This window comes from Medicago sativa, chromosome 8 (genome assembly GCF_051527215.1).
Source record: "Medicago sativa cultivar Bolivia chromosome 8, Bolivia_mono, whole genome shotgun sequence".
Lineage (NCBI taxonomy): Eukaryota > Viridiplantae > Streptophyta > Magnoliopsida > Fabales > Fabaceae > Medicago > Medicago sativa.
Genome location: NC_140756.1, coordinates 15,239,711 through 15,252,215, shown reverse-complemented (window position 1 = coordinate 15,252,215; position 12,505 = coordinate 15,239,711). Strand labels below are relative to the sequence as shown.

The 12,505-nt window shown below is 33.0% G+C and overlaps 2 protein-coding genes across 3 annotated transcripts in view; one reads left to right on the top strand and one right to left on the bottom strand.

The window, feature by feature from the left end:
* LOC146897271 (protein BREAST CANCER SUSCEPTIBILITY 1 homolog) overlaps window positions 1–12,505 on the top strand; it is a 66,975-nt gene that overhangs the window by 48,015 nt on the left and 6,455 nt on the right. The gene's annotated exons all lie outside the window — the stretch shown is intronic.
* LOC146897272 (agamous-like MADS-box protein AGL62) lies at window positions 273–870 on the bottom strand. Its single transcript, XM_085738302.1, has one exon. The coding sequence runs from the start codon at window positions 822–824 to the stop codon at window positions 273–275; it is 552 nt and encodes a 183-aa protein (XP_085594428.1). The 5' UTR covers window positions 825–870.

Genomic DNA, 12,505 nt, shown 5'->3' with positions numbered 1-12,505 from the left:
CAAGGTCCGGGGTTCAAACCCCGACCACCACCAAAAAAAAAAGAACCTTAAAAAGAAAAGCATACGAAAAATTAAAACCTTACAGAAATTGATATCCACTGACCATAATAGTGTCCTAAAACATAATAGTGTCCTAAATCAAGAACCATAAAAACTAGCACAACTAATCCCTTAAACTAATCCCTTAAAAAAATAGCACTACTACTAAAACCTCTCTTCCTCTCTTCCTATCACCTATTTGTAGTGTTATTGTCATTCATCATAACACTCATTCAAGATTGAGTAGTTATATGAATCTTTTTGCCTTCCAAGGATGCATCTAAATTAAGCTTCAATTTTACCAAAGAAGTCTTAAATTGCTCAAGAGATTCCAAAGCCATATCATCAATAGAATGAACCCACCAACAAGAAAAACATGAACTTCTCTTGTTTGTCTCTTTTACACCTTCTAAATAATTATTCTCTTCTTTCAGCCGTTCTTCAATTGCCTCATGTTGAAGTCTTAGGGTTTCAACTACGCCCTCGTCTTGCTTCCTTTTTTCAGCGTCGATGACTAGGTTTTCCTTATCGAGAAAGTGTTTAATGACAGTGTTGGGGTTAGGGTAACCACAAACGTAGAGTTTTTCGTTTGGTGAAGTGATGATCATTGCAATTTTTGCATTGCATAGAATAGATAGTTCTGTAACTTTGTTGAAGAGTCCTAGTTTTCGTTTTGAGAAGGTATCACGGGGCTTGTTTGATTGTTCTGCTTTCTTGATTTTAATAGTTCTCTTACGTTTGTTGTTGCTTTTTGTTGATGTCTTGTTTCCGTTTGAAGAAGCCATTGGATCTTTCTTCCAAGAGGAGAAAAAGGGAAGAAAGAACTCAATAACCAACAATAAAAGAAAACTTTGTTTTGGCCCAAATTATGGAACTGACTCTCTTTTATAGAAATACACACACATTCTCTCTCGTGTTATTTTTACCTCTAAATATTTTAGTTGTTTTCTTAAGAATTTATACTTGTAATTTTTATTCAATATGTGTGTGTCATTAATTGTAAAATTATATAAAATCATCGTGATATGATTTTATTATATATGTGATCGTGCTAAAAAATAAACAAATCTTTTGTCAGATATATGATTTATTTTTCTGTGTATGTAGATAGTTACATGATCAACCATGTACCAGAAAAAAAATATGGACCTATCAACCTTTGAACATAAATATTTTTTTGATCAAAGCTAGAAAAATTAAAATACAAAGCAGGAGTAGGCCTGAACCTTATTACAACAAATAAGCAGGTCAACTATGACCATCTCAACTAAAACAACAAATATGCTAAGAAGCAAAGAAAAATGCTGGCTAAATCTATGCTCTTAAACCATAAGCTGCCAAGAAACAAATCTGCCAGACAACATATATTTCATGACAGTCAAACATATTTGGGATTGCTTTTGATTACACCCTTTTTGGAACGGGTTTGGATGTGCTACTACTTGTGATGCCATCAGTGCTCTTGCCATTGTGAGTCGTAACTCTTTTCTTACTTGCGTTCCTACCAGGTTTGACAAAGCTATCTTCCTGAGGATGCTGCACTAAGTACTTTCCTGCAATGCTAGTCTCACAAGTATCCAATTTCTCAGTGTCAGTATCCTGGTCCATAGTACTGTCAGTAGCAGGATCTGTATCCTCCCCAGAGCTTACGTAATATTTGAACACTTTTCATGCTTGCTGCAGTAAAATTCTTGGAGCCACCAGTGATTATGACCTTCCCTTTATCAGGGCCAAGCACCTCATCTGTAGTTGTGATAGGAGTCCGAGTGACCAAAGGAAAATGATACAAACTGGTATGTATCAACATATGGATCTGGCATGGGGAATGACTGCCTCCCATGTTCTGACTCCAACACCTGTGTGTTTGGAACTAAGACAACAAGCTGTGATGAGCTCTTTTCCAATGTACAAGGATCCTCAGAGCTTGTAACTTTCTCCAAACAAACACTCTCCTTGGGTGCTTGTTTAGCATTTTCAGTGATAGCTATAAGCTTATCCTTTGAAATGAGAGCAAGATCCTTATCAACTAACCTTACCTAGCCTCCTCCGAAGGAAGTGCACTATCAGCATCAAGCAACTCAAAAGAGTTGTGAAGATTCAAAGTTGAAGGTTCACCATCCACTTTGACTCCTTCCTTCCCAATGACCTCAAAAACAGGTGAATCATCCAAGTTCTTGTCAGTTGTATGTAATGTATCTCAGCTTGATTACTCATAACATGCATAGTGTTAACAAGTTCCTTGGTCACATTATCACATAGAGTCTCACCACCTTCCACAGCAGTGATAGAGTTGCTTGGTGATTCCATTGTTATCAGATGTAATTTGAGTTTTGGCAGGCCTTTTACCAACTGCCGTATTGCTAGCTTTGGATTGAGCTTTGGTGTTCACATTGTGAGCTTTTCTAGTTACATTAGAAGGTGTCTCGTGATTCATTTTAGAGCGAGTATGTATGAATGCTATGCCCCAAATTCCTGCAATGTGCACAATACAGTGGATGTTTCTCATACTGAACCACTATAGAGAGAGCGCGTCCTTCCCTTTCAACAATAACATAGTCAAACATCTTGTTGGCCAAATCAACATCAACCAAGACCCTAGCAAAAAGGCCAAATCTCCTATTCAAAGTAGCATCATCAATTGCAAGTGGTGATCCCAAACCTGATGCAATCTCAAAAATCGTTTGTTTTCCCCAGTATTCCTGTGGTAAATTCATTAGCCTAACCCATACCTAAGCATGTGTTTGTGCCTGCGCCTTAGGGATAAAATCTTTTGTCCAACAAGAAAAGCACATGAAGCCAGGTTTGACATAATGTGATTCTGGTCTGGAGTGTATATAAGAGTTAAAAAGTCTGTGACATAATGACCGATACATTTCCCAATAGTCTTAAATTTGCTTAGTTTTTGTTGCTATTCTATTAGCTCCGCCATTTTTTATAAGTAGACAATCATTGTGGTTATGGTTATGAATCCAATCCATACAAGTGATTTATAAAGTGGTTATGGTTTGGTTGGTTAAAATATTCGACCATGCACACTCCTAAGACAATGTTAATGAATAATGAACAACGTTGAAATATTTGTAAGGATAGTACATGTGTATGTGTCCCTAGCATTCATTTTGGTTATGTAAACCATTCCATGTTATGGCATAATACTAGTGTACCTATGTGGCTAAAATCTTTGCATCTTGTGATTGGGCTAGCAATTTTAATACATTTTTAGGTTCTCTAATAAAAAAAACAAAGACTTCCTGAATAATCTTTTATAAGTGAGTTATTTTGATAATATATTTCCTCCGTCCCAAATTATAAGCAAAAGAAACTCATTTTTTTCCCAAATTATAAGCAAAATTGTTTTCCACAACCAATAACCAATAAAAATTGTTTTTATATCTTCTCATGAAACCTATTCCAAAGAGAACCAAAAAAAACTATCTAAATTATTATGTTTTAGTTTTTTAAATAAGTATGAAATGATTTTTTCCTTATAATTTGGGACGATGGAGGGAGTAATTATTATTAATCGAACACTTAGGAACTAATTACAATTTTTTAATATAAATATCTATTCAATTGTTTTAAAGAAAATGTTAACTTCTACTCTTAGGACATACATTTAAAAACTAAACATAGACGGTTTTTTTCCTTAGAAATGATGCGTTCAATATTAATTTTTTTAATTCTATTTTTAGTTTCTTAATTTAGCATGACCCCCTTCTTTTAATATAATTCTCAGAAGCAGAACTGGCATTAAGCTGATAATTCAAGAATCTCTTGAATAATTCAACAACATTAAAGCATGAAGTTTGTAACCAAAAAAAAAAGCATGAAGTTGGTATATATATAGATGATGTTCTGCAATAGATGTTGGTTGCTATAAGCTTCTATTATGTGATAGGGGAATTTATCTGAAATTTCCAGGCAACCTTGAATTTGGTTTTTGGATGCTTTGTTGATGAGATGTCTGCTTGTGAGTTAAGCTAGTATGATGCATTTAAGCAAGTGGTTAATTACTCCATGCTTTCATTTTGAAATATTTGTAAGGATAGTACATGTGTGTCATTTTTTTATGAAGTTTCAGGCTCTGTTTGGTAAAAATAGCGGATAGCTTATAGCTGATAGCTGATGACTGATAGCCAGCTAATTAAAGTGTTTGGTAAAAATAGCGGTTCAACTAGCTGATAAATGTAAAATGACATAAAAGGGTATTCTTAATTGGAAAGGAAGTGTAAAATGTAAAATGACATAAAATTTCATAATTTAATTTAATTTATTTTTAAAAGGAAGTAATTTAAATTTATTAATATACTATATCTATATTATAAAGTAAATTTAATTCATTAAAATTTTATTTTATATTTAGGTTCATTTAAATGTTTATACTTTATAGAAAATTAAACGTAACAATTGACAGGTACTTAAATGTATTATTATTGTTATATGTATTATTTACGATATATTTTTATTTTTTTGGTAGTGCATTATTTACCATTTACAATAATGGTCAGTTACGAGAACTTTTCTTTACTGCATGTTAAATAGACTTGAAACAGTACTTAAAAAACAAAATTGATGTAAAGCAGTTTTTTTATGAGGTGTATTTTTATTTTAAAAAAACTACAACGAAAGTTATATATGAAAAAAAAAAAAAAGGCGTAAGACAAATAATTTTTATTTGTTGGAGGGAGCGTACGGCAATTAGAGCAGTGAACAATTTATTAAAAAAAATGTTTTCATTAACGAGACATATTTGTTACTGATTGTATGCTAGCTTAAATTATAATAAATGGTAAAGGGTAAAAATGGATTTTAGAAAAAATAGTATGGGTAAAAGTGGAAGAAAAAACAATAAGCCAGAAGCTATAAGCTCAAACGCTACTTGGAATAGCTTCTGAAAAATAGTTTATAAGCTCATGAAATAAGTTATAAGCTCATGGTGAAAAAGTGTTACCAAACAGGTTTTTTTTTGTCAAACGAGCTTATAAGCTATAAGCTAATTCTTTGATGTTACGAAACAGTGCCTCAGTTAAGTCTTTTGGTTCTTGTACTCTGATATTGAAAAATAATATCGATTTTTCAAATCTTCTTGCTCTTCCATATAAAGAGGTTGACTGTGTTTATTTTGGTGATGATATAAATGAAGAATTCAGTCCTTAGCTAAGTTACTAGGGAGATTGTATAAAGGGTTGAGTTCAAACTCCATATACCTCACTTATTTATTTTATTATTTATTTTAAAAAATTAATTTTTAACCACTAAATTACTTATAAAAAAAATATATGAAGAATTTGACTTCTTTACGTTCTTCCACATAAAGAGGTTGGTCGTGTATTTCAATATTTTGAGCAAACAAGATGTCGCGTGCAACTGCAAAAACTAATCGTTCGAGTCTTATAGCACTGAAATGGGCGACAAACTCTCCCAAGATTTTATTATACACATTTTTTTTAAGCAAAAGAAGGGGTGCATAGGGGTCTCCTGCTGCAGAACCCTAATCATATATATAGAAGAAAGAAGTATACAAAGAGTGAGGGGGGACAAAACCAAAACCCTCAAGAAAATAAAAAGCGGAAACCAGAAAGAAAAACAAAAAACAAAACAAAAAAAACAAGAGAAAAGAGACCCGCAAAAGAGCTAGTAATGCAAACGGCTAGAAGAACCAACCTTGAAGCCTTTGCTTGCTTCAGACTGCTGCTTCTTGCTCTTCTTCTTTCTTGGGACCACAAGTTGAAAAGGTTGGTCTTCTTTCTGACCCATGTTAGTCCAAGAATCACTCAAAAAGTCCATAGTTTGTTGAGGCACGGTAGGACCAAGTCCTAGAACTTGCATATCATGAATAACATTTGCACTACAATTTGACAAATTAGTTCCTAAATTCTGCTCGAAGTTATCGAGAGTATGATCATTACCGTAATCCATATCAGTCACCGCATCACACCAAGGGCCGGTGATACGCATATCAGCAAAAGAATTGCTCTGTTGGTTCCCATTAAGTGTCTCAGTCAGAGCTAAGGTGTCTTCCACCTGCGCAGTATGCACAGGAAGAGCTTCAACAGAAATGGAAGATGTCTCTTCCACAAACTTAATAGCATCTCCTACATGCAGTTGCCATCTCTCTAGACCTTATAATATCAATAATAAGTGGATCCTCATCTACAATGATTTTGCTGCCTCCTGAAGATTGCACAATAGCATCATTTTTAATGATATCATCATTGTCCACACATGTTAAAATAATTAAAAGAAAAAATGCAAAACAAAAATAAAGATCATAGTCACATCATTATTTATGGCAAAAATCAAATCCGACTATATAACTAGTTTTGATTACATGGAAATGGGTTATACTTTATTTTTAAGTCTTTGCATTCGAATGTCCTCAAGTATAAGACGTGTCTCTCTGCGTGCCTCATTACTACATTGTCTATTTTTTTGGTAGAGATCTCTAATTCTTTCATCTCATCCATAACTATTTGTCTGTTCCTGCACTCTATACTGCAGAAACCTTGATCTCCCCTGCATAATAATTACCAACATAATATTTCATCAGATCAAGGTTAAATGCATGAGATGTTAATTAAAAAAAATTAAAAGATATTAATAGAAGAAAAAAAAAATATGACACCAGATGCTAATATCATCTTATTTTTAGTATGGATTTGATAGAATTAATTCTAGAAAGGTTAGTTCATGGGTTATGTCTAGGACTGAATTCTTGGCTGAAAACATCAAGAATTTTTATATTTGTGTTTACAATACAACCTCAATTGGGATTTGGATATACTCCAGTCGTAAAATGATGAAGTCACGCAATCAATGTATTGTAGATATATCAATTGAAATCAGACGGAGCAGAATATTTAACGCTTACAAATAAATTAAAAATAGTATCGATCAAAATCGGATGGCCAGGAGATTCACGTGCAGTGATTATTTGACTACAAGAAATCCATTTCCAGTTAATTGAAATTGCTTTAGTCACATTTTATTGCAGTATCATGGATCATTTCATGTGGCATGTGTGATAGTTACCGTGGCTAATTTGAAACTATAAATTAGACTGCGAGTAATTCCTATGTGTCGAATTTTGTAGAAAATTAAACTCCTTAATTATGAATCACAATGATGACGTAAATAATTACGCGTTCTACTCATTTTGTAAATGAAAGAAATTACCAAATCATCAAGACTAATGAAGAGTGTCCAAAAGTTTTTTTGTTTTTTTGAAGAAGTTAAATTAGTTCGCCCAAAAGTAATCTATTTGCTTTATACTTAAGAAGTTGGCAAGTTGTAATAAAAAAAAGAGTATGGCAAGTACATAGTTATATACCTGTACATGTAGATATCTTTGTCTGGGCTGAGCTGTTTATTACACAGATTGCAAGTTTTAAGGAAGCAAAAATCCATAGGGATGGTTTGGTTTGACTTTTTAAATGCGGATTTGACAAGGATATTTGAATTACTCTTTGAGCTTATAATTTGGAGAAGGAGACTTAGACTGGTGATACTATAAATTGAAAATAATAGAAGATGATTGAATAGTGTACTGGAAATTAATTATGAAATTGATGAGGTTTTAGAAAGGAAGAGGTGGTGGATATTTAAAGAGGCAAAGGTTATGGTGCATAAGTCATTTTCTTATGCACCGTGCATAAATACTTCACAACCATCAGATTTCTTTCATTTTGTGTTTGTCCTTTCTCTCTCTACTCTTTTGAAAAACAGATTTTCTCTCACTTTCTCTCTAAGAAACCGATCTGGGATGAAGCTTCATCTTCTACACACCTCCGGCGCGGTGGCCGACCGCCCTAGGGCAGCGGCGCCGCGGCCGGAGTAGTAGGAAATGGCTCCGATTTCAAAAAAATATTCACTTTTTAAAGTCATTTTCCTTCTATAATCCAAATCCGGACTCAGTTTTCAGAGATAAACAACCAAACAGTGTAGATCTAGGTTTTAACTTTGTTCCCATTCCTTTGGTTTCCGTTCGGTTTCCTTCTTCTTCTGCTCCTTCACCCCCGCTTTCTTCTCTGCTTTCTTTGCTTCCCATCTCTGTTGTCTCGCTAGCTTCTTCTTCGTGTTCTTGGGGAGTTTTGAAGTGGGTTGTGATGGTTCTGAGTTTGGAGGTGGAACTGTGGATTCGGGTTAGTGATTTTCACCATAACTGCACGAATTTCCGCACCCATGGGCTGGGATTTATGGCTGGGAAACTGCTAGAAACCATTAAGTACATCTAATGGTTTTTGAGTACAACTGCTGGAAACCATTAAGTACATCTAATGGTTTTCAACAGCAAAATGGTTTTGGCATTCCGATACGGTGATGATGATGGTGATGATGATGAACAACGATGTTAATGATGAGATTGAAGATTCTGGAAACCATTTCCACAGCAAAATGGGTTTGGAGTACAACTCACAGAAAGCATTTCCACAACAAAATGGTTTTGGCATTCTGGTACGGTGATGATGATGGTGATGATGATGAACAACGATGTTAATGATGAGATTGAAGATTCTGGAAACCATTTCCACAGCAAAATGGGTTTGGAGTACAACTCACAGAAAGCATTTCCACAGCAAAATGGTTTTGGCATTCTGGTACGGTGATGATGACGGTGATGATGATGAGCGACGGTGTTGATGATGAGATTGAAGATTCTGGAAACCATTTCCACAACAAAATGGGTTTGGAGTACAACTCACAGAAACCATTTCCACAGCAAAATGGTTTTGGCATTCCGGTACGGTGATGTTGACGGTGATGATGGTGAACGACGGTGTTGATGATGAGATTGAAGATTCCAGTAGTGATGATTATGAACAACGGTGATGATTTAGTTTGTTTTCGCGTTTGGGGGTGTAGGAAGCAATTATGTTGGGATTTATGCACGGTGCATAACCGCTCCCATTTAAAGAAAGCTAGGCCCCATGAAGATGACAAAATGTTGTTTTTACTTTGTTTAATACAAAACACGTGCTATATTACTATATATATATTAAGGATAAAGGTTTTTTTTTGGTTTAAGGGAAGGATAAGGTTATTTGATACCCTTTTAAGATTTTTATACTCCACAGAGACATAGGAAAGGAAGGGAAGAACACTTTAGGGAATATTTAGATATTTTTAAAATGAATGAACTCAATAGAGTGGAATTATTTATCATACCCAAAAAAAATAAAAATTGAAATGGTGGAATGGAACATATAAAAAAAGATAATATTTTCCTCTAAAAAAAATATTTTGGTGCCTTTTTTTTAGAGGATATTTTTAAAAACAATCACACAAGTTAGTTCGACACCATATTTTTACCACCTTCGGTTATCATAATATTTTTTTGGGTATAATTGAAAACTTTAAGGCATTAATTAAATATATATGAGTCTCCTTTGTTGGGGTTAAATGAGTCTATGTGGTTATATATATATATATATATATATATATATATATATATATATGTATATGTATATATATATTTATCGATACCTGTAAAGAAAAATTAATTCTAAATTCAAATTAATTTACAATAATAAATAGAGTAAAATACATTTCCCTCCCTTAAATGATTGTGATATTACACTCCCCTCCCCTCTAGTTTTAAAACTCACATTACCCTCCCTTGAGATATAATAATATAATATATCTAATCCATTTGAAATTTTTTCAATTAAATTTAAATCAAATTCTATTAGAATTTTTTTAATTACTTTAATACCCTTTTCCCTTCTGCCATCAACATCATTGCACATGCTTATCTAAAATAAACATAGTCATCATAAGCTACAAAAATTGAAGGCAATTGGTAATTATGCCATTTATTCTCTTCAATTTACTTGGACATGCGTTGAAATGGGGATACATGTAACACCCCGTTTTCTCAACGTAAAAATTTCATAATTAAAAATCAGAGTAATTCAACTTTAAACGGAGTGCTACACTTCTTAAAAATTCATAAACTGAATAAATAACAATTTATTCTTCAAAATCATTTAACATAAGTAATTCAAAACTTCGCAGCGGAAATTAGTTCAACATAATAAAAGTCTTTGGCACGCAGGCCTCATCATGAAATATCATAAAGTCTTGTTTCGTCATTCATTCATAAAAGTTCATAAATTATACGTAAGGAATAGAAGTAAAGTCAAGTCCCATCCCGTTACGTATCAGAGCACCTAGACACACATGTGAGGAGTCCACTCACGACGCCTCTAATCTTGGTTACCTGCAAGTTACCCATGCGAAGAGCAACATTTTCAAGCAGAGGGGTGAGATTTCTCAAACAATAATATTAAGCATATAAATCATATAAAGTACATTCAACAACTTAAACATCTTATAATTCATTAATCAAATCTAACAACTTAAACTTCCTTAACTAGTGTCATTATTCTTCCTACATTAGTCATATACTTCTTATTATATCATCATATAAATATCATCATATAACATCAAGTACTAATCATAACCATCTCATAACGTTATGTATCAATCATAAACATAATCACAAACAATCATCTTAAATATAATCACCAGGAATCATCATATATCATCATTAGTAAATGTATAACATCTTATCATAAATCGCATAGCATCATATCCTAAATCACATAGCATCTTATCATAACAACTTCATATTTAAATTCATAATCAACTTCATAAACAAACATCACTTGACTCGACAATGCGACTCTTAACATCTCAATCATCTTAGCATCTTAACAACTTGACAACTTAATATCTTAACATCATGATAACTCGACAACTTGACATCTTAATATCTTAAATCATCTTAAACATCTTGATAATATGCATGTGGTACCACCAGGGCATTAAGCTCCCATCTCTAAGGTCATAAAGGACCTGTCGGGCATTAAGCCCCCATCTCTAAGGTCATAAAGGACCTGTCAGGCATGAAGCCCCCATCTCTGACTATGCAACGACATAACTTTCGTACAACTTAGACAACTTCATGAACATCTCTAACGACTCCATAAATATGGACAACTCTTACAACTTTACAACTTAGACCGACACTTACATCTTAAATAAGATCAGCAGCACTTATAAAGTCACATCATATCAGCATCGTAACATAACGATATCAAATGATGAACAACAACGTCTTAAACGTCGCATCAACATAAGCATCATAGATAATACGTATAGTGCATATATATATATATATATATATATATATATATATATATATATATATCAATCTCACATCATTAATAATTTAGTCATCTTAACTTAGGCTTCCTGGACAGCTTCTAATAATCTAAACATCCTTCCTTTCCTACTCCAAGTTCATCTTAAAACTATACGATCTTTAAATAGTAACACATCTTTATATAACACATTTTTAAATCACATATCTTCAAATAACACATCTTTATATAACACATCTACAAATCACACATCTTCAAATATCACAACTTTACATAACACATCAAATAATTCATTCAACACACATCAATTCAATTTATCATAACATTATACCGAACACCTACATCCTTAAGGTTACCTTATTATTAAATTCATCAAAGAACAATCCTTATATTGATAACTATAATCAAAAGTATGAAACCAAATTCCTTTAATTCTTAAATAAAATAACACACCTAAACACCAAGTTCCAATTATCTTTAGATTCTGAAGAAAAGAAATAGAAGAATCGATAAAAGATTTAATTAGTTTGATAACTCTAATGCTACTCCATATTGTCGCTATTGGCAGAAGTCACTTTTTCTTCAATTATAGCAATTAGTATAACCGCATTCAGCAAAATTGCGTGTTATTACTTGTTCCACAAATATAACTTTACTTTTCATTTGCCACAAATATTATTATTATTATTAATAATTTAATTGAATCAAATTTTAGGCATTAAAAACATACATCTATGGTATACATGTGATGACAACACTTGACATGCACGTGATTTTGACTCTAATTCAAAAGCAAAGGGCAAATGGCGGCAACAAGAATTCACATAAAACAATTAGGACCATATACATAGCTGATTGCCCTTTCTTAAAAAAAAACACTTGCGATTTTGAAAAGAAAACCAATACGGATTCACGACAATCGAAATAAACGAGATGCATGATTAAACATATTTAACATATAAAACTTAAAACACAACATAACCATAATTGAAGCACAAATTTAACACATCAACATCATGAATTTAGAAATAATCACAGCAAAGGGAAGAAAAACATAAACCCTTCACTACCAATATGTTCATTACAACCCTTACGATGAATAAAACTCCCCCTTACACCAATTCAACGGTTTTTCATCACCTAATCATCAATTCTCACTCAAGCTCTAATTCTCATAATCTTACAAAACTCATCCTAAAACACGTTAGATGCAATCTAATGATTCACAGACTTAATATTAGTGAAAGATAGTCTCACCCTCACCTTAGATTAATTCCTGAATCAGCAGCATCGTTCTTCTT